Source organism: Triticum aestivum, chromosome 2A (genome assembly GCF_018294505.1).
Source record: "Triticum aestivum cultivar Chinese Spring chromosome 2A, IWGSC CS RefSeq v2.1, whole genome shotgun sequence".
Lineage (NCBI taxonomy): Eukaryota > Viridiplantae > Streptophyta > Magnoliopsida > Poales > Poaceae > Triticum > Triticum aestivum.
Genome location: NC_057797.1, coordinates 688,778,657 through 688,802,496, shown reverse-complemented (window position 1 = coordinate 688,802,496; position 23,840 = coordinate 688,778,657). Strand labels below are relative to the sequence as shown.

Sequence of the window (23,840 nt, the reverse complement as noted above, 5' to 3'; positions counted from 1 at the left end):
CACACCCGATCATCACATGGTGTCTGGGCACGACGAACTTTGGCAACGGTGCATACTCAGGGAGAACACTTCTTGATAATTAGTGAGAGATCATCTTAAAATGCTACCGTCAATCAAAGCAAGATAAGATGCATAAAGATAAACATCACATGCAATCAATATAAGTGATATGATATGGCCATCATCATCTTGTGCCTGTATTCTCCATCTCTGAAGCACCGTCATGATCACCATCGTCACCGGCGCGACACCTTGATCTCCATCGTAGCATCATCGTCGTCTCGCCAATCTTATGCTTCCATGACTATCACTACCGCTTAGTAATAAAGTAAAGCATTACATCACGATTGCATTGCATACAATAAAGCGACAACCATATGGCTCCTGCCAGTTGCCGATAACTCGGTTACAAAACATGATCATCTCATACAATAAAATTCAGCATCATGCCTTGACCATATCACATCACAACATGCCCTGCAAAAACAAGTTAGACGTCCTCTACTTTGTCTGTCATGATTAGCTTTCACAGCTTTTGCAAACACAAGACTTTGATTCAACTGCATGAAGAGCATAATAATACATAAATACCGGGCCTCTTAACTAGACAACTGTCCTACATACCCATGCTCTTCATGCGTACACTATTGTTTTGGCCATTGGACTTAGGGAGAGATCACTCATACTCTAATGTTTTGGCCATAATATTTAGCGAGAGATCACTCATGTGTGAACCAGGGCGAATAGGACAGGAAATACATTACTAGGAGTAAAAAAGGATAGAAAAGGCTAGGGAGGAAATGATTACATAAAAACCTAGGGGTAATAATTAGAGGTTGGAGCTAAAACAAGGTCTTTTATGAGATAAAGCATGTCCCCCGTGATTATGCAGAGCCGTTTAATGCATCATGTTTTGTTTCCTCCGAGTCTGTAAATATTGGGTCAACAAATTGGAAAAACAATGACACATCGACACCTACACCTGGTCACTAAAAAAATACCAAAACTAGGCGGAAACAAAGCAAAAGAGAAAGCATGTGATGGTGTTATGTTTGGTGGAGCCAAGGGTATTCCTGCAGGGAAAATGTGAGGTCCTCCCGTAGCTCATATGCTCCCATTCTAAGGGGCACCAACCATGGCAGAGAAAGCTTGTGAAACATTGCAGAAAAAACCCTCAAGTAGTCATATTATTGCGTCCAATTCCACATGCTTGGAAGCTAACCGTTGGAGCACACATCCATCGATCCATCTGTGCCCTAGCATGGGATCATGTGGGCTACGAGAGCACCCGATACTTTCCCAATTCTTGTAGGCACAAGGATGGAGAAGACGACATGCGACAAAGAGGAAACATTAACTCAATGATTGGGTCACAAGGGAGAAGATATAAAGAAGTTGCTGATTGTTAAGTTGCGGCGGCAAATTTCATGCATGTTGGGCGCTAATAACTACTAATCTATTTCATAATCGGTCTCCTTTAAACGCCGATGACAAGTGTGACATGATGGCGCAACTAAAAAACACACACGATGATCACCTTGGAAAACATAGCCGTGGGCGAGAAAGCACGATGGAGCGAGGCCACAATGATTCACGGTGGGCCGAGGGTTCCGGGGCATCTAGAAATATAGCTCCGCGGTGGACACTGCTAGACAAGACCGGGCAGGAGGGCACAAGAGAGAGGGCTAAAGAGGGGAAATAAATGGGAGCTCACCATGTGCACAAGGTCAGCAACGACATGAGAGCATTGAGACAAGACCATCTTTAGCAGTGAAGACATGCTCCAAAACGATATCTATCTCAACAGTCATAAGCCGCATATGACATACATACCCATTGTAAATTTCAATAATATTCGATATCAATGTCCCTATATGTCTATGTTCGTTCTTCCGTGGCAACGCACGGGTACTCAGCTAGTAGTAGTAGATGTAGAATCGTTTCGGTCTACTTGTCGTGGACGTGATGCCTATATACATGATCATGCCTAGATATTCTCATAACTATGTGCTTTTCTATCAATTGATCGACAGTAATTTGTTCACCCACCGTAGAATTTGCTATCTTGAGAGAAGCCACTAGTGAAACCTATGGCCCTTGGGTCTATCTTCCATCATATTATTTTCGTATCAACTTGCTATTTCTATTTTTCAATCTTTATTTTCCAATCTATACAACAAAAATAACAAAAAATATTTATCTTATTATTTTTATCAGATCTCACTTTCGTAAGTGACCGTGAAGGGATTGACAACCCCTTTATCGCGTTGGTTGTGAGGTTCTTGTTTGTTTGTGCAGGTACGAGGGACTTGTGTGTAGTCTCCTACTGGATTGATACCTTAGTTCTCAAAACTGAGAGAAATACTTACGCTACTTTGCTGCATCACCCTTTCCTATTCAAGGGAAACCAATGCATGCTCAAGAGGTAGCAAGAAGGATTCCTGTCGCCATTGTCGGGGAGATCTACGCACAAGTCAAGACACACCAAGTACCCATCATAAACTCTTATCCCTCGCATTACATTATTTGCCACTTGCCTCTCGTTTTCCTCTCCCCCACTTCACCCTTGCCGTTTTATTCGCCCTCTTTTCCGTTCACCTTATTTATGTTCGCCTTCTTTTCACTTGCCTCTTGTTTTGCTTGTGTGTTGGATTGATTGATTGTCATGATGGCTCAAGATAATACTAAATTGTGTGACTTCTCCAATACCAACAATAATGATTTTATTAGCACTTTGATTGCTCCTCTTACCGATGCTCAATCTTGTGAAATTAATACTGCTTTGCTGAATCTTGTCATGAAAGATCCATTTTCTAGCCTTCCTAGTGAAGATGCCGCTACCCATCTAAACAGCTTTGTTGATTTATGTGATATTCAAAAGAATAAAGATGTGGATAATGATATTGTTAAATTGAAACTATTCTGTTTTCACTTAGAGATCGTGTTAAAACTTGGTTTTCCTCTTTGCCTAAAAATAGTATTGATTCATGGAATAAGTGCAAAGATGTTTTTATCTCTAAGTATTTTCCTCCCGCTAAGATCATCTCTCTTAGAAACGATATCATGAATTTTAAGCAACTTGATCATGAGGATGTTGCACAAGCTTGGGAGAGGATGAAATTAATGATACGTAATTGCCCTACTCATGGATTAAATTTATGGATGATCATACAAAAAATTTATGCCGGATTGAATTTTGCTTCTAGAAATCTTTTAAATTCATCCGCGAGAGGCACTTTTATGGAAATAACTTTAGTAGAAGCTACTAAACTCCTAGATAATATTATGGTTAATTATTCTCAATGGCACACCGAAAGATCTACTAGTAAAAAGGTTCATGCTATAGAAGAAATTAATGTTTTGAGAGGAAAGATGGATGAACTTATGAAATTGTTTGCTAATAAGAGTGTTTCTTCTGATCTTAATGATATGCCTTTGCCTACTTTGATTGAGAATAATAATGAATCTATGGACGTGAATTTTGTTGGTAGGAACAATTTTGGTAACAACGCTTATAGAGGAAACTTTAATCCTAGGCCGTTTCCTAGTAATTCCTCTAATAATTATGGTAATTCCTAAAACAACTCTTATGGAAATTTTAATAATATGACCTCTGATTTTGAGACTAGTGTTAAAGAATTTATGATTTCGCAAAAGAATTTCAATACTTTGCTTGAAGAAAAATTGCCTAAGATTGATGAGTTGGCTAGGAACGTGGATAGAATTTCTCTTGATGTTGATTCTTTGAAACTTAGATCTATTCCACCTAAGCATGATATCAATGAGTCTCTCAAAGCCATGAGAATTTCCATTGATGAGTGCAAAGAAAGAACCGCTAGGATGCGTTCTAAAAAGGATTGCTTTATAAAAGCGTGTTCTTCTAGTTTTCACGATAATAAGGATGAAGATTTAAAAGTGATTGATGTGTCTCCTATTAAATATTTGTTTTGCAATATGAATCTTGATAATGATGGGACTGGAGATGAGTCAACTTTAGCCAAAAGGCGTCCCGATGATTTGGAGTTTTTAGATCTTGATGCAAAAATTGGTAAAAGTGGGATTGAAGAGGTCAAAACTTTACATATCAATAAACCCACTATTTTGGATTTCAAGGAATTTAATTATGATAATTGCTCTTTGATATATTGTATTTCCTTGTTGCAATCCGTGCTAAATTCTCCTCATGCTTATGATCAAAATAAAGATTTTACCAAACATATCGTTGATGATTTAATGATATCTTATGAAGAAAAGCTTGAATTAGAAGTTTCTATCCCTAGGAAACTTTATGATGAGTGGGAACCTACTATTAAAATTAAAATTAAAGATCATGAATGCTTTCCTTTATGTGATTTGGGTGCTAGTGTTTCCATGATTCCAAAAACTTTGTGTGATGTGTTAGGTTTCCGTGAATTTGATGATTGTTCTTTAAATTTGCACCTTGCGGATTCCACTATTAAGAAACCTATGGGAAGGATTAATTATGTTCTTATTGTTTAAAATAGGAATTATGTGCCCGTAGATTTCACTATTCTTCATATAGATTGCAATCCTTCATGTCCTATTATTTTTGGTAGATCTTTCCTTAGAACGATTGGTGCAATTATTGATATGAAAGAAGAAATCATTAGATTCCAATTTCCATTAAGGAAAGGCATAGAGCACTTTCCTAGAAAGAAAATTAAATTACCTTATGAATCTATTATGAGATCCACTTATGGATTGCATACCAAAGATGATAATACCTAGATCTATTCTTGTTTTTGTGCCTAGCTAGGGGCGTTAAACGATAGCGCTTGTTGGGAAGCAACCCAATTTTATTTTTGTTTCTTGCATTTTCGGTTCTTTTTAGTAATAAATAATTCATCTAGCTTCTGTTTAGATGTGGTTTCATGCTTTTAATTAGTGTTTGTGCCAAGTAGAACCTTTGGGAAGACTTGGGGGAAGTTTTTGCGATCTTGCTGTAAAAAATAGAAACTTTAGCGCTCACGAGATTTGCTGCCATTTTTTACTGGAGAGTGAGATTAGGTTGATTATTTTTGCAGATGATTAATAGACAAATCCCTCAAGTCCACCAATTTTTTTCAGAATTTTTGGGGTTACAGAAGTATTCGAAACCTATATATTACTACAGACTGTTCTGTTTTTTACAGATTCTGTTTTTCGTGTGTTGTTTGCTTATTTTGATGAATCTATGGCTAGTATCGGGGGGTATGAACCATAGAGAAGTTGGAATACAGTAGGTTTAACACTAATATAAATAAATAATTAGTTCATTACAGTACCTTGAAGTGGTGGTTTGTTTTCTTATACTAACGGAGCTCATGAGATTTTCTGTTGAGTTTTGTGTTGTGAAGTTTTCAAGTTTTGGGTAAAGATTTGATGAATTTTGGAATAAAGAGTGGCAAGAGCCAAAGATTGGGGATGCCCAAGGCACCCCAAGGTAAAATTAAAGGACAAACAAAAGCCTAAGCTTGGGGATGCCTCGGAAGGCATCCCCTCTTTCGTCTTCGCCTATCGGTAACTTTACTTGAGGCTATATTTTTATTCACCACATGATATGTGTTTTTCTTGGAGCGTCTTGTATGATTTGAGTCTTTGATTTTTAGTTTACCACAATCATCCTTGCTGTACACACCTTTTGGAGAGACACACATGAACCGAAATTTATTAGAATACTCTATGTGCTTCACTTATATCTTTTGAGCTGGAAAATTTTGCTCTAGTGCTTCACTTATATCTTTAAGAGCACGTTGGTGGTTTTAATTTATAAAAAATATTGATCTCTCATGATTAACTTCTATCATTTTGAGAGTCCTTTAGAACAACATGGTAATTTGCTTTGGCTATAAAATTAGTCCTAATACGATAGGCATCCAAGATGGGTATAATAAAAACTATCATAAAAAGTGCATTGAATACTATGAGAAGTTTGATACTTGATGATTGTTTTGAGATATGAATATGGTGATATTAGAGTCATGCTAGTTGAGTAGTTGTGAATTTGAGAAATACTTGTTCTAAAGTTTGTGATTCCCAAGCATGCACGTATGGTGAACCGTTATGTGAAGAAGTCGGAGCATGATTTATTTATTGATTGTCTTCCTTATGAGTGGCGGACAGGGACGAGCGATGGTCTTTTCCTACCAATCTATACCCCTAGGAGCATGCGCATAGTACTTTGTTTCAATAACTAATAGATTTTTGCAATAAGTATATGAGTTATTTATGACTAATGTTGAGTCCATGGATTATACGCACTCTCACCCTTTCACCATTGCTAGCCTCTCTAGTACCGCGCAACTTTCGCCGGTACCATAAACCCACCATATACCTTCCTCAAAACAGCCACCATACCTACCTATTATGGCATTTCCATAGCCATTCCGAGATATATTTCCATGCAACTTACCACCATTCCATTTGTTATGACACGCTTCATCATTGTCACATTGCTTTGCATGATCATGTAGTTGACATCGCATTTGTGGCAGAGCCACCTTTATAATTCTTTCATACATGTCACTCATGAGTCATTGCACATCCCAGTACACTGCCGGAGGCATTCACATAGAGTCATATTTTGTTCTAAGTATCGAGTTGTAAGTAAATAAAAGTGTGATGATCATCATTATTAGAGCATTGTCCCAAGTGAGGAAAGGATGATGGAGACCATGATTCCCCCACAAGTCGGGATGAGATTCCGGATGAAAAAAGAGAGAAAAAGAAAAAATGAGAGAAAATGAGAGAAAATGAGAGAAGGCACAATGCTACTATCCTTTTACCACACGTGTGCTTCAAAGTAGCACCATGATCTTCATGATAGAGAGTCTCCTATGTTGTCACTTTCATATACTAGTGGGAATTTTACATTATAGAACTTGGCTTGTATATTCCAATGATGGGCTTCCTCAAAATGCCCGAGGTCTTCGTGAGCAAGCGAGTTGGATGCACACCCACTTAGTTCTTTTGTTGAGATTTCATACACTTATAGCTCTAGTGCATACGTTGCATGGCAATCCCTACTCACTCACATTGATATATATTGATGGGCATCTCCATAGCCCGTTGATACGCCTAGTTGATGTGAGACTATCTTCTCCTTTTTGTCTTCTCCACAACCACCATTCTATTGCACCTATAGTGCTATGTCCATGGCTCACACTCATGTATTGCGTGAAGATTGAAAAAGTTTGAGAACATCAAAAGTATGAAACAATTGCTTGGCTTGTCATCGGGGTTGTGTATGATTTAAATATTTTGTGTGGTGAAGATGGAGCATAGCAAGACTATATGATTTTGAAGGGATAACTCTCTTTGGCCATGTTATTTTGAGAAGACATGATTGCTTTGCTAGTAGGCTTGAAGTATTATTATTTTCATGTCAATATTAAACTTTTGTCTTGAATCTTTAGGATCTGAACATTCATGCCACAGTAAAGGAAATTACATTAAGAATTATGCTAGGTAGCATTCCACATCAAAAATTCTATTTTTATCATTTACCTACTCGAGGACGAGCAGGAATTAAGATTGGGGATGCTTGATACTTCTCCAACGTATCTATAATTTTTCATTGTTCCATGCTATTATATTATCTATTTTGGATGTTTAATGGGCTTTAATATACATTTTTATATTATTTTTGGGACTAACCTACTAACAAAGGCCCAGTGCAAATTGCAGTTTTTTGCCTATTTTAGTGTTTCGCGGAAAAGGAATATCAAACGGAATCCAAACGGAATGAAACCTTCGGGAGAGTTATTTTTGGAACAAACGTGATCCAGGAGAGTTGGAGTGGACGTCAAGAAAGAAGCGAGGAGGCCACGAGGTAGGAGGGCGCGCCCCCACCCTTGTGGGCCCCTCACAGCTCCACCGACGTACTTCTTCCTCCTATATATACCCATATACCCCGAAAACATCCAGGAGCACCACGAAACCCTATTTCCACCGCCGCAACCTTCTGTACCCGTGAGATCCCATCTTAGGGCCTTTTCCGGCGCTCTGTCGGAGGGGGAATTGATCACGGAGGGCTTCTACATGAACACCATAGCCTCTCCGATGATGTGTGATTAGTTTACCACAGACCTTCGGGTCCATAGTTATTAGCTAGATGGCTTCTTCTCTCTCTTTGGATCTCAATACAAAGTTCTCCTCGATTCTCTTGGAGATCTATTCGATGTAATTCTTTTTGCTGTGTGTTTGTCGAGATCCGATGAATTGTGGGTTTATGATCAAGATTATCTATGAACAATATTTGATTCTTCTCTGAAATCTTTTATGCATGATTTAAATATCTTTGCAAGTCTCTTCGAATTATCAGTTTGGTTTGGCCTACTAGATTGATCTTTCTTGCAATGGGAGAAGTTCTTAGCTTTGGGTTCAATCTTGCGGTGTCCTTTTCAAGTGAGAGCAGGGGCAGAAAGGCACGTATTGTATGGTTGCCATCGAGGATAAAAATATGGGGTTTATATCATATTTCTTGAGTTTATCCCTCTACATCATGTCATCTTGCTTAATGCGTTACTCTGTTCTTATGAACTTAATACTCTAGATGCATGCTGGATAGCGGTCATTGTGTGGAGTAATAGTAGTAGATGCAGAATCGTTTTGGTATACTTGTCGTGGACGTGATGCCTATATACATGATCATGCCTAGATATTCTCATAACTATGCACTTTTCTATCAATTGCTCGACAGTAATTTGTTCACCCACCGTAGAATTTGCTATCTTGAGAGAAGCCACTAGTGAAACCTATGGCCCCCGGGTCTATCTTCCGTCATATTATTTTCCTATCAACTTTCTATTTCTATTTTGCAATCTTTATTTTCCAATCTATACAACAAAAATACCAAAAATATTTATCTTATTATTTTTATCAGATCTCACTTTCGTAAGTGACCATGAAGGGATTGACAACCCCTTTATCGTGTTGGTTGTGAGGTTCTTGTTTGTTTGTGCAGGTACGAGGGACTTGCGTGTAGTCTCCTACTGGATTGATACATTGGTTCTCAAAACTGAGGGAAATACTTACGCTACTTTGCTGCATCACCCTTTCCTCTTTAAGGAAAAACCAACGCATGCTTAGCACATAGCTGCTTCAGAAGCAGCAAATGAAGGAGTCTGGATGAAGGAGTTCATATCCGATCTAGGTGTAATACCTAGTTCATCGGGTCCAATGAAAATCTTTTGTGATAATACAGGAGCAATTGCCTTAGCGAAGGAACCAATAGCGTCCAGGGTCCGCACGCTTAACGTTCAATGATGATTTAGTATTATATGAGTTATGTGATTTGGTGACCAAATTTTTCGGAGTCCCGGATGAGATCACGGACATGAGGAGGAGCCTCGAAATGGTCGAGAGGGAAATATTGATATATAGGGTGATAGTATTCGGACACTGGAAGTGTTTCGGATAGTATCGAGTATTTATCGGAGTACCGGGGGTTACCGGAACCCCCGGGGGAAAGATATGGGCCATATGTGCCATAGGAGGGGAGCACACTAGCCCACAAGGGGTGGCACCTCCCCCCACCCCCAAGGAAGGCGACTGAGTGGGAGAAGGGAAAGAGAGGGTTCGGTCCCCCCCCCTTTCCTTCTCTCCTTCCTCTTCCCTTTTCCCCCTCCAGAAATATGGAAAGGGGGAGGCCGAATTAGGGAGGACCCCAACAAGTAGGATTCCTCCTACTTGGGGCTTACCCTTGCTGCTCCCCTCCCCTCCCACCTATATATATGCGGGGAGGGGGCGCCTAGAACACACAACAACAATCGTTAGCCGTGTGCGGCGCCCCCCTCCACGGTTTACACCCCCGGTCATAGTTTTGCGGTGCTTAGGTGATGCCCAGCGAGAATCACTTCACCATTACCGTCACCATGTCGTCGTGCTGACGGAACTCATCTACTTCCTCGACACCTTGTTGGATCAAGAAGGCGAGGGACGCCATCAAGTTGAACATGTGCAGAACTCGGAGGTGCCGTACATTCGGTGCTTGATCGGTCGGAGCTAGAAGAAGTTTGACTACATCGACCACGTTGTCAAACGCTTCCGCTTTCGGCCTACGAGGGTACGTGGACACACTCCTCCCTCTCGTTGCTATGCATCTCCTAGGTAGATCTTGCATGAGCGTAGGATTTTTTTTGAAATTACATGCTACGTTTCCCTACAAAAATGTGGTTGCTTAGACTATCCGCCTTGTTATCCCAACACACGCCCCAACACACAAAAAACCCACCCCTATGATGCACCCTTCCATTTTTCTGTCCGACCCTCCACTTTCTTCTCGGTTTCCTACCGTAGCAAGACATTTCTCTCTGGAGTCCTCTACTTTAAAATCGGATCATGCCCACCTCACATTTGCCATGACACCCTCTCTCCTTCACAGCGTACTTCCCCCCAGACCACCAAGGAGGAGTCCCCTACCAACCGCCCCGCTCTCCGCCTTGATCCCTCCCTCAATGTTTGTAATGATCTGCCACCACCATTAAGGGGGAGGAGGCATGTGCGTCCCCCAGCCCAGAAGCCAGATCTGATGTCTCCTAAGCCATTGCCACGTTGTAACATACATTTGAATGTCGTGCATTACCACGAAACAAAAATATGATGTCCATTGTTGGGCATGGAACTGATACGACACCGTGTCTGTTATATTAACTCTTGAAGTAGCCAACCAATGCATTTACCATTCTATCCTAACCAAAAAAACATTTGTTATTAACTTTTGAAGAAACCAACCAATGCATTTACCCTTCTATCCCAACCAAAAAATTAAGCGACTTGATGAAAAAATATGAACGACTCGCTCATGCAATTTGCTGCAAAACCACCACTAAGGAATGCAATTTGCCACATTTTCTAAGTAGGGAAATTATCTTGCTCAGATAGTCGTAACTGAACAAACCAACCCCAACACTCATCCCGCTCACTCTCAACCCTCACTCTTATCATAAAATTCACTAACTCGTGTTCTAAGTGAGCCAGTGATCGACGCCATCGTGGCAGGCCAGCGGCAAGGGACAAGGGTGGCAACCGCCTTCCCATCTGAGTGTTGTGGACCCCCTCTATTTACAACAAATATCATCAAATATGTATGCCATTGCCATGGTATGATAGTTCTTCAACTTATTCACACTAATTTTATTAATCCACTCTCGTGCATGTGAAAGATGTGTGTCCTCCCATATTTCACTAAGTGATGCAAGGGTAGTTACATAGTAATACTAATTTATCCCTCAATACTCAAATTCCATCAACATGCACTTTCACCAATCTTCTCACATGAAACATATTATATTACTACAAATTCTTATACACCATGAGGTGATGGCTGGTCTATACTTTTTTTAATACGTTTTATAACACAAAACAAAGAATAAAAAAGTAATACAAATTTAATAGCATGCTTCATGAAGCAAATGCTATTAGTGCATACACATCGATCTGTTCTCTCCAGCAAAAATCTATCGTATATTTACCTCCACATATCGACTCTATTTTTTTCAAATTCATCTCGGCTAATATTACAACCACTACTGTGGTGTCTGGTCCTTCTTGAATCCTTGTCGATAGCTACCATCTTGTCCTCCTCGAATCCATGTCCCTAGTGATCGTGGCATTGTACCATCATAACGGTTGTTGCTGGGAATTGTGACATACACAATAGGGTTTGCAGTGGTGTGTCCGACACAACTGCAGATTCTCCATTTGAGTCTGAAGTGGTTCTGTTAGGAAAGTTTGCTCAGTATGCATGTAAGTTGTAATCAATTTCATAGTTGAACTGTCATGTATAGCGAAGAACAGTGTAATAATAGAAATAAGAGGGTTGTAAATATATAGGTATGGCCAAAAAATATGACAGCAATAGTTGAACTTTATTTTCATGCAATTATATTTCTATAATATTCTTCATATAATACTATTTTCATTACCAAACGTCAATAATTTCTCACCGTCCAAGAGTGTCACCCCCTTACCGTTACATGATTTAAAAGGGATAGGGGTTTCTTTCCTTCATGTCAGGCTCTCTTGAAATGTCATGACTAAAACTACTAATAAATCTAATGGTTCCAATAAACAGATATTCGAGGATTGACTTCATCTATAAGAAAGTTAACTACAAAGGTGAACGGAAGGGGTGTTTCTGACAGAGGTAGTGCGGCATGGCCATGGCCGAGGAGGGGTGGACAGAAGGATCGCCCTAGCTGGCCCGCGTCTCCGGAGGGTGGGGGGTTCAGGGCACCGAGGAGGTGGAGGAGGACGTGGCGACTACCATGGAGGGGTGGAGCAGCACCACATCTACAATGTGCGTGGCCATTACCGAGTAATGGGTGGGCGGACGGAGAGCCCTCGCAGAGCTCCTCGCTGCCCACACCGCGGTCACAGACACACCCTACACCGGGGTGAGGTGATGGCGCTAGCTTCGTCGTCCCGCGAGTCGGGGCCTCGACTAGGCCACACTCGATGAGCTTGATCTCGGCCACCAGCTGGCGGTAGCAGGTGTGGCAAAGGGGTGACGGTGTTGAGGAACCCTAGAAAAAAGATAGTCGAGCAACGGGAGAATTTGAGAGACCGATAGAGTGATGATTTTTTTTGAGAGAGAAAGAGATGAGTTGGGTCGACAGAGGAAGGGGAATTACGTGTGAGGGAGAAAAAACTAGTGTGAAAGGGTGATGTGAATTAAACGGATGAGGCAAAATTTAACCAGCTGGTTGGCCACTTTGTTGTGGGTAATTAACCGGAGTGCAGGGATTCAAACCAATACTGAAAACGGGTTGGGTTGTGTAATCAAACGTTGATTCATTTCCATAAATATTGCCCTGTGTTATCCAATATTGATTCCTTTCCATAGATTTGGTGTTTAAAGGTTTGTTAGAGATCATCGTGATTGATTACTTTCCATAACGACATTACTAATTTGGCAGAAAAAACCCGGATTAAATAGATCGGTGGGTTAAAAGTCAGTTAAAATAAATTGGTGGGATAGAAAAAGTTCGATGGGGGAGATTTAACAGAAATGAAGGCAACGCTACCAACTAGCCATGACGTACAGGTCGATTCCGATAGTGCCGAGCACAAATTATTAGTCTGGTCATAGAAAAATAAAACAGAAAAGAATAAACCAAAAAAATGAAACATATAAAAAATGAAAAAGAAAAACACATGCACATGTCAAATGGGTCAGGCAATTTTGATTATAGTTGATGTTTTGGTAAGATTTGATTTGATTTGGGTATTTGTAGTGGAAGGAAAGGAAATTTTAGATTTAGATTTAGTTGAGATTTTATTTGAATGAATTAATGCATGACGTTGTTTTGAAAAAATATTGATTTAGTTGAGTTAATGCACACGCCAAATGGGCCGCTCGCGGCGTAATATACTGTTGGTGGTAGTGAGGCGGGACTACCAACTACCCCTTTAGGAGTAGATATGACGACATTATTAGATTGGCAGAAAAGCCGGATTAAAGAGGTCAGTGGGCTAGAAATCGGTTAAAATAAATTGGTGCGATAGAAAAAAAAATCGATGGGGAAGGTATATCCAGAATGAAAGCGATGCTACCAACTAAGCATGACATACATGTCTGTGCCAATTCTGATAATGCCGAGCACAAAATATTAGGTTGGCCATATAAAAAATAAAACAGAAAAAAGGAAACCAAAAACGAAACATAGAAGAAAAAAAACGTGTGCACACGTCAAATGGGCCAGTCAACTTTGATTAGTTGATGTTCTGGTAAGATTTGATTTGGTTTGGGTATGAGTAGTGGAAGGAAATGAAAGTTTGGATTCAGTTGAGATTTCTTTTTAAAAGATTTGATTTGAATGAATTAGTGCATGATGTTGTTTTGAGGAAATGCTGATTTAATTGAGTTAATTCACGCTTCAAATAAGTCGGCTGTAAGACGCTCGCGGGTGTAATATAGTGTTGGTGGTAGTGAAGCGTGATTACCAACTCCCTCTTTTGGAGTAGAGATACACGGAGTATCGTATAACTGTGTTGCTTAAATAGCCTAATACCATGATATGCAACCCTTGATACTCCAGTAAGAAATTCTGCCCTGTAACGTGAAGTTCTTAACCAGGCAGGACACAATAGCACGACACATGAAAATAACCCTCCGAGTCCGACCCATGTTTTCCTTGCTTCCTCCAAAAGAATTGGACAACTGACATTGGAGAGCCAGTTGGTTGGTTCGATATCATGTATCACAAGATTCCTAATGGGTGAACTTCAGTGTCGAAGACCCACTCATCGCAGTATAAAGTTGATGGATGGGAGAATGTATGTGCTTCCAATTCCTTATGATACTGGACGTGTCAATGGCCTCTAACTCTCACTGAAATTTCCAATACATCCCATTTCTAAAAAAAATTGTCCGCACCAAGTATCGGTGTTGCACTCATTGTGCTGGACATTTTTGCTCTCCTATTAGACTTCCTCATATTGACATTATGTGTGATTGCCTCACACTGCCACACGCCTGTAAAAAGAGAAGTGCCTCTACCATAGTTTCAAGCATTGCTTCTACTATAGGAGGAAGGTAGTTATTTATAGATTGGGTGTGAGTGCAGACTTCATTGCTTCATCAAACTCCACATGCCAGCTGCTGCCTCTTATTTTCCTTATTACCAGTGTGGCTATTGTTTTTGTTTGTTTGCAGAGAAGGTGTAGTTATTGCCGAGGAATTAACATCTATAAGGTGCATTAGGGCATCTCCAATGTATGCAGCATCAAACCATCCCAAACCTGGTCACCACCTTGACCATGGTATGAAAATATGGCCACGTTTTTCCTTTCAAAATATTCCAATGCACTATGGTTTATGGTTATGGACGCCCTTACAAATTTACATGTTAACAGCCCTGGGCCAAATGGCGTTAAAAATGAAATACAATACACAGATAGCCTTTGCAAATCGAGATTAATTTCCATCTTGGGATGCCCAAGCAGAAAAATAGACGCGCCACCAAACATGTGTATAAATCAACAAAATATTGAAACACAGGGATAGTAGAATTGTCAATTTATTTTTGACACTGACCCTCCTAAATAAGCACAATAATTCCTTCGGCTTTTTTATGGACGATCACTTATTCATTTTAATTCCACATCGTTACTACATTCCACGAATATATTCTCACCAGGTAGCACAGAAAACGGTCTGCAAATACAGGCCCACATACTTTTTTTCTCTTAAATGCGGCCACTGTTTCCAAAAGTCCTAACAAAATGTAGATACTGAAAGGAAACACAACCCCTTTTATATATCATATAATCAAAACAATAAGGATACAACTCCAGGAGAGCCCCATGAAAGGAACAACCTATGGACACTAAGTTACATATGTGTTGCAAATCAACAACGCACGGAGCATAGGCAAGTTCGAAGATGAAAACTTTCATGGGGCTTCTGATCTTCGGTTATACTCTGAAGGTTCAGCATGCCCCAAATTATCCATGATGCTCTACCTACAATTTGTGTTGCCTAAATAGCCTAGTGCCATGATTTGCAACCCTTGCCGCTGCAGGAAGAAATTCCCATCGTAACGTAACGTTCTCAACAAGGCAGGTCACAATCACACGGCGGATGCAAAAATTCTCTGCTCTGTTGTTCAGGCCTACCCCTGTTTCCCTTGCTTCCTACCGAACGGTCGGACCACTGGTGTTGCAGTTTCAATTGACTGGCCGTTGCTACCATGTGTTGGAACGATTCTCAAAGGGTGAGCTTCAGTGTTGAAGACCCACTCGTCGAAAGATACGACTGACGGAGGGGAGAACAGCAGATAGAGGTACTTGAGCGTCTCTGCTAGGAAGAAGGTCTGCATCTTGTCGTCCTTTTCACCACTATTCACCTGAGATCGAAACATTGCAGTAAGTTTTGTTAGTGTAAGGCAGGTGTTTCCAGTGGGGAAATTCAAGGATGGAAGGTGCCACTAAGAACTTACATCTCTTAGTCCCACATATCCAGATGCTATGCGGGAGTTCTTCTCAAATGCCTGGAATATGTCCCATCCCCAATCTTGGTATGTTTTGTTCCCCGTAAGGCGCCACAGGTACATGAGTGATTCCACAGTCTCGGGTCTCAGGATATTCCATGACGTGCCCACGTTCATATCCTATGAAGTTGGAAAGTACCACTAGTTGATGACATTGTTTTTAACAAAAGAGTTGATGCCATGGTACTGGATTGCTAGAAAGAAGATAAGGGCCCACACACTACCTGTCCAGCGTGGAAATAATAATTCTCTCCAGCCAACTTTGTGGGAGTTGTTTGGTAGAAGTTATAACAGGTCCGAGCAAGCTATAAAGAGAATAGGAAAAGGAAATCAGATGGACAAACAGAACAAAACCATATGCAATAGTTAGAAATATTGGATACGGAAATGAGATTCCTTAAGAGGATTTACCTCTTCTGCCAGATTCATAATTTGTTTAGCTTTTTCAGGCCCATAACCAGAGGCTCCAAGTGCCAGCATACCAGGGGCGAAGCATGCAAGTTCATCCATCTGTGTCGGTCACAAGCTGAACCAGTCAGAACTTTAGAGAGACAATGCCAGATAAGCTTTAGAAAGCATCCTGCTGAAAATCAACAGAATGGAGATTCTTTACCTTGTGAGATAACGAGCCACCACTTTTCTCGCAGATATATGTGTAATTAGAGGGTGTAGTTTGCCTGGTCAAGCTTATTAAACCTTCCATTGATGTCTCCCACATTTGTCTGAGTTAAGCACCGCAAATGGAAATATTAATCACGTTACAAAGCAGAATAAATAGACTTTTCACTAAAAAATGATGAAAAGGATTATGATGAATTGTGAAGTCAAGCCCGCACCTGTAATGTTTTACGCTCTCGGTTTTATTCCCCTGAATCCAGACCTTGAGCAAGTACTCGTAGAAGCTGAAACGTGCATGCAAATATGAGTTATTTTTATCTTTTGGAGTCAATATCAACCGAACATGTGATAAAAAAAATTATCCATGGTCCAATAAGATAGATCAAACTTGCTTAACAATTTGCACAAAATATTACATGGTTGAATGGCAAAAATAGGGCACCACTATTTGAGGAAGAATACAATTTGGTTCAAATAGTAGGACAAATAGCATTACCTATCTCCCATAGCACCGAATGTTATTGTTGAGTATGATGCTTGTCCTGATTGAGGATTTATGTAGATAGGAAGTAAGCCGTCACTTGGATATATCTTCTGAAGCTGACGGATGACATTTTCTGCCTAGAATCATATTTTGGCAACAAACATGAGAGATCAATACTGAAAAAAAGAGGCCAAAAAAGAAGACATATAGGATGCATTTGAATGTATAAACATGCCAGACATACGTGGGAATTTTACTAGCAAAAAATAGCAGTAGATTGGCACTACGAATCCAAGAAGAGAACTTCCCACTCTTGATTGTGGCTGGTAGCTATGTTTTGCACAAAACTAGCTACAACACTTAGTAACAAAGAATTGTCCCAGCAAATTACATAAAATTGGTACGATGAGTGAAATACTAACCTTCAGCTGATATTTAGGATCTCCGGTTCTCTGGGACAAAGCTATAAATTCAAGCTGCTCCGTTCCAGAATCCGCAAGGATACTATCACCCTGCAGAAATAATAAAGCATATGATTCATTGTCCATTACAGAAAGCAAAATAGGTTCAGGTGAAATGTGTCATAAAAAAAGACAATATTTGATAGTAATTCTCAATGGCAAGTTGTGCCGCAGAGATCAACGCTCAGTAGCCTGTTAATGACTTGTGTATTTGAGCATTGAGGCTTGAGATGGATTTCTAAGCCTGGGTATAAAATTGAAGCTTACTGGTTTGCTGGTAAATAAACATGATTGTAATATTCGTGTGTTTGGAAGGAACTTGCAGCGGCAGTAGGTACTTAATGGAAAATAGAGCATCAGTTACTCACGTTGGTCCATCCAAAATTATGAGCTCGGCCATGAGCTAAGTTGATTGAATTATAAGGGATACCAGATGTTGTATCCCAGGCAGGTAACAATCGATCAGCGATATCCTTCGCCTTTTCTAGAAATACTTTGTCACCCGACATATCATATGCACTGAGGAGACCTCCAACAACCCTAAATACGAATATATAACAGAAGCTTAGACAGTTAAGCTAGTAAATCATAATGTGATATGGCTACATGGCATAGACCTATGCAGCCAAATATCTGCAAGAATACTGTAACAAAGATAAACCTTGTAATGCAACCTTATGGTCGTTTCAAAAACGCTTGCGTCATAATCCTTGTCAAAGCTTAATGACTCTGCCACCCAGCTATTATCATGAAATGGACACAAGTCAGATCAGGAGTATGACATAAATCACAACAAAGTATTCAAATGGCTGCAAGGAATAGTATGATGTGAGATGATACAAAAGAAACGGAGACACTAAAGATCTAATACATTAATAAAATATTAGTCTTTTATTGCATGGATAGAACAGATGAAAGCCATGAAACCAATAGACTGCCCAACAAAAAGATAGTCAAGAAGACCCTTCGGATTATCCTGTAACATAGAGGGAATATATGGACAAAATACATAAATGCCCAATAAGCCTTGTAATAGCCATGCACCTAGACAAGCCCCCTTGACCACCCCTGAGGGCCATGAGAACTATGGAATTGCTAGAATCATATCCTATTAATTGGATTAGTCCAATGCATGTTTTTACATTAGGAAGTTCAAGGTAACATAGCCTAATTAGTTAAATGCATATCTTTATCTCCAGTGGACCAGATAGAAACTGTCTTAAAAGATTGGTAGCTTTAGATATCCTTGTTGGGTGGCCAGCTATACAAGCAGTGTTGTTATCTCTTGGCACCTCCTTATGGTGTGCCTTCCATCAACAGGCCGACAAGCCACTCGATACCAAGGTCATCCAATTCGAGTATATAATGAGCTTCATTTTCAAATTAGGGAATTCATATCTATACATCATGTAATAATAAAAGGAGATGACGGCACAGCTTCGTGTACAGAACTGAACTTTCATAAAAGCAAACTAAAATCAAATGCTAATTTTGGTAATAGATGAAACGAAAGAACCAGCTGCAGCATTTTGAAATCTCTGCATGGTTCAATACAAGTGGAACTCACTCTCTGGCCTTCTGAAACTCATCTCTTAGGCCCATTATATACAGTGTATCTAGCGAGTCCACAAGAGTTGCCCCGAGACCACCAAAGCTATTAACACCATTCTTTGATTGCGGCTGAAAAGGTGAAGAACGAAAACATTGTGGAGTTTTTCAAGACAAATTGAAAATGAAAACAAATTATAGAGCAGAATTACTAAAATACCTGAAGCTCATCCATTCCCCATGCATACTTTACATAGGAATTCCAGGCATGGAGCATAGCATCCTTAACCTTTTCCCTCCTTTCATTATTAATAGGATCAATCTCTACAAGATCTTTTCTGGGAATTTCAGTTGCTGGATTTTCCTCCAGTTGAACACCAGCCTTCCTTAACTACATAGACAGAAAATGCGCTAAATTTTCAAAGGAAAAAGAATAATGTTGATTAAAAGGAAGAAAGAAAGTAAACCAGCATGGAAGTTACAAATATTGCAATAGTACATACCTGACCATGCAACTGATTTATTTCATTTTGTAATTGGGAAATCTCAGACTGCAACACAGGAAAACAGAAATTAGATTAATACAGTAAATAAGGTTGAAAAACAAGCAATGAATAATGAAATATAAAATGACAGTCGATGCCTTTCTTCAAAAAAAAAAAAAAGAAGCTGAACTGCATGTCTACGGAGTACAGATGGTACCAATTAAATGAAGCGGCAAGAACACATTTATCAAGTGCATCCCAAAACCTCATCCTTATTCATTCACATTTAGCAGCCATAGTTATCATGCCAACAAGCACAATTCAACTTGGCCACATGCTGCTTTTGGATAGCGCTAATTATAGTGATGCTCAGGTTCTTAAGCTTTACATTTGACAAGGAACTCAAGTGATATAGGAATGTAAGAGGTATATGCATATTTAAGAAAGATTTATATTAGTCGAATTAAATCAAATAATATGTCACAACAGCCATACACACGCAACGCCCAACTATACCTACTGATCACAGTAACAGTGGCAATGAACTACAATAATCTAATGCCACACTATACCTTGCCATCCGTGATGACGTCAAATACATGAGCCGTTACGAAAATTTCTTGACTGAATACTATACCTTCATTCACTCTCACACAAGAAGGGCACTACAATAGAGAAAAGACCAAATAAATAGCATTTCTAACTAGCAGATGGGATATCAACCTTACATCCAATTCAGATTTCACTCATCCGATTACTGAGAACTGGATCAACTTAACTAGCATATCTAACAAACGGTAGTATAAATAGTACAGCTCACGTGTCGCATACTCGCATCCACCAAATTATTTAATTACTCATAACAAGTCCCAATGAACATTTGTATCTTGCCAAGCTTAAACCAATATGAGTCTCTATATGACTATACTAACATAATAGGGCAATCAGAGTTACAGTCACTCCTCAGAATACAACAGCTATTCAATGAACAGTTTCACTACAAACCACAATCATAAAGTTGCATGTGCCATGTATAATAATGTTCCAACTAGTATTATGTTCTCCAAATCTACACCATGTAGTAATTGAGAAACATGGCAAGGTCTGGATTATTTCCCCGGATTAACTAAAACAGTTAAGGTCTCCCCGCCTGAGAAAATTCTAAGCTGCTAAAGTACCTCACTGTACCCATATTCATCCCACTAATTCTAGGATTGTAAAGACATACAATTCTTCGCCAAATTTACAGTCAAAGCTGGAAAGAAATCTAAACTAATACCAATAATCGTTACACACGTATAGTTGAGCTATAGCCTAGTGGCCCCTCATAAGATCCACTCGCTCAAAAGATCAAATCTCAGACAAAAGCGTCAAGATTCAACCGGACTGCCAGATCCTCGGCACAATCTCTCCCAAATGAACCCCAGATAGGCAGACAAGCCTAAACCCATTTATCCCGACGGCTCAAACCACAAGTCATCGCTAAACCCAGATCCAGCGCCCAACCAGCGCCGCGACGAATTCGAAGCTACTTGGCCGCAAGAACCAAATTCAATCAGATCCCCGCGGTTCCGACCCGGATCAGGGGAGAATTCTCCAGGGGCGAGACGGGGGGAGCGCACCTCGTACTCGCTGACGAGCGATTGGCGGTCCCAGAAGGCGAAGGTGGCGGCGACGAAGACGAAGAAGAGGAGCGCGAGGCGCTTGGGCCGCTTGAGGTAGTAGGCGGGGTTGAGGTACCGCCACGCCCCGGACGAGGAGGAGGACGACGACCGGCGAGCCATGGCGGAGGCCGCCTAGGGCGCTCCGGCGAGGAGGTCGTGGGGACCGAAGCTCGTCGCCGTCTCCCTCCGGTGACGTCGCCGGGGCCGCGCGCGTGTGCGTGCGGGTCGGTCGTGCTGTCCCCGCGTGGATGTGTGTGTTTCAGTGTTTACTCTGTCCGTCAGTGTTTGACAGTTTGAGGGTCTCGGCGGTCATCGCTCAATGTGGGCCCTACTCTACTTCCGGTAAATAACCACTTCAATCGAGAAAAATCGAGAAACAAAAAAGACAAAGCCCCCGAGCGCTCACAGCGATTTCGCACATCCGGCCGTTCATCTCGATTTTTGATGCGTTTTGGACCGTTCGATCTAACCTCCAGACAATCTGGACCGCCGGATCAAAACTGGATGCTTTAGCAATGAATAGTTCCTCTCGTTCGTGCCACTGCCTGTAAATTCAGTGCCCCGCCAAAGGTATTTCCGTCATTTCACATGGTTGGAAAAATATCCAATAACGACATGGGTGTGACCTAGCACTCCCGCACTCGCGCTCGCACTCTTCCTGTCGCGCCGCCGCCTCCGCTTGCCCTCACGCCCTTGTCTCGCCGCCTCCGCTCGCCCTTGCGTCGGCGCGTCTTCTCCTTGCGTGTGCGTGCTCGTCCCCTTTGCTCCTGCTTCCCCACCATTGCCCCGGCGCCTTCACCGGCTGTCGCGGATCCAGTACGAGGCAGGGAAGGACGTCGTCGCCCTGTCGCTTATGGCGGCACCCGGGTCGGGCTTGGGTTGTGCAGAAGGTCAGCACCTGCGGGCAAAAGCAGTGGGGTCTCCATGGAGGAAGGCTCGTTGTCCTGAGAAGTAGGAGTAAGGAGGTCGTGCTGCGGCGAATGGGGGCGAGGTCGGCCATGGAGGGAGGCTCGCCGACCGGAGCACCAGGAGCAACGAGGTTGAGGTGGTTCAGGTTTGCCTCTATCTTCTCCCCCTCTCCCTCTGTCCCCTCTCTTATTACCCCCTTTGTCTCGTCGATGAGGGCATCGGTGCACTGGGAGGAGTGGATCACTTCGCCCTCGGCTTTGTTGTCCCAAATGCTCATTCGCTACTCCCACTCCCAACGCCTCTCCCTTCCCTTGCTGTGGTTTTTTGTCTCATTGGTTTCTTTGATGGCTTTGATGCAGAGCTCAGATTCGAGGACGAGGCCATACTCATGCAGTCGATTAAGGTGACGTTTTCCATGGATTCTATATGTTTACTAGGATCTTTGAGTGACGGTGCTTAAAGGAGGTTTTAGAAACAAAATCACGTTTGGACTAAATACCTGGGCACATATTCCCGAGTCTATTTAGTTGTCTCAGTAAGTCATTTGGTAAATTGTTCCTTTGTATTCATTATAGTTTGTCTGCAAGTGATGATGAGTAGAAGGCTCTGAACTTTGTTGGAAGTCAGCATACATCTATATATTTACATGAAAAAATGTGATATTTTGTTTGGGCATTGTCCTGATTTAGTCATCAGAAGTAGTGGGCAGCAAGAACTGAACATGCTGGTGCATGGTGGAGTCGTGCTAATGCATGGCGGAGTCGTGCTAATTCAGTAGTGGGCAGCAAGAACTGAATATATAGTGTTAGCATGCATCATATTACTTAACAACTGCTTCTAGGGGCACATAGTTCCAAAGAAATAAACGCAGATTACTGAGGAAACTTGTCCGTAGTAAGACTAAAAGTGCTGAATCGCAAACTCACCCGCAACCACTTTTGAATTCTTGCGATAATGTCTATTTTTGCTTTTCTATTTGTTTTTTAGGTTCAGATTACGAATTCTTGCATGATGTACAAGTTCCAACCAAATAGTGCACCCTCAAAATTGTGTTTTGTTATGCACGATGCGAGATTTAGCAGCACCACACCTAGATTTTGAATGGCTCATAGCAAACTGTATATGGCTAACCTATTATATGGCATTCTTAATTTTGATCTATGTGCATTACTTCTAGATAAACTTCTATTGTGGCACCATCACATGGATCCAACCACACTAAAATATGATGATGGTCTTGCACAAAAAGAAGAACGGTGGTGTCGCATAAGCATGGCTCGACCTAGCCTTGATCATGGAACCCTCTCAGGTGTTCCTACTTCCTACTATCCATGCTCCCTGAAAACCCAACTTATTTCACCACCAGCTCCAAAGCAAAGATAGAATCTAGGCATCGCCGTATATAATTTTATTGCATATTGCTCAACTCCTCCTTTCTGAATTTGCTGACAGGCGTGTGTGACTACACTTGCTATGCATATGTACTATAGACAAGTCGGTTATCCTACTGTAGTATTACCTTCCTCCGGGTTTTTAAGGCCCGCCGACCGATTCTCTAGGACCAAGGTGCCCTCTTTTTCTCCCCCAAAGCATGCAACCCTTCTCTGCCTTGCCCGCATGCATCTAATGAATATTGTGCATGCACCAACCTGTTTCTCTCTCTTGCATGCATGCAT

At 41.1% G+C, this 23,840-nt stretch overlaps 1 protein-coding gene across 1 annotated transcript; it reads right to left on the bottom strand.

The window, feature by feature from the left end:
• Positions 1–15,238: 15,238 nt before the first annotated feature.
• On the bottom strand, positions 15,239–21,539 carry LOC123190260 (mannosyl-oligosaccharide 1,2-alpha-mannosidase MNS1). Its single transcript, XM_044602871.1, has 14 exons — positions 21,214–21,539; positions 19,610–19,657; positions 19,327–19,497; positions 19,126–19,238; positions 18,233–18,298; positions 17,927–18,098; positions 17,520–17,609; positions 17,110–17,234; positions 16,832–16,897; positions 16,609–16,717; positions 16,407–16,505; positions 16,220–16,300; positions 15,945–16,115; positions 15,239–15,851 (listed from the first exon to the last, which is right to left on the bottom strand). Exons 1-14 carry the CDS (start codon positions 21,373–21,375, stop codon positions 15,618–15,620), a joined length of 1,707 nt encoding a protein of 568 aa, XP_044458806.1. The 5' UTR covers positions 21,376–21,539; the 3' UTR covers positions 15,239–15,617.
• Between the last annotated feature and the right edge of the window lie 2,301 nt (positions 21,540–23,840).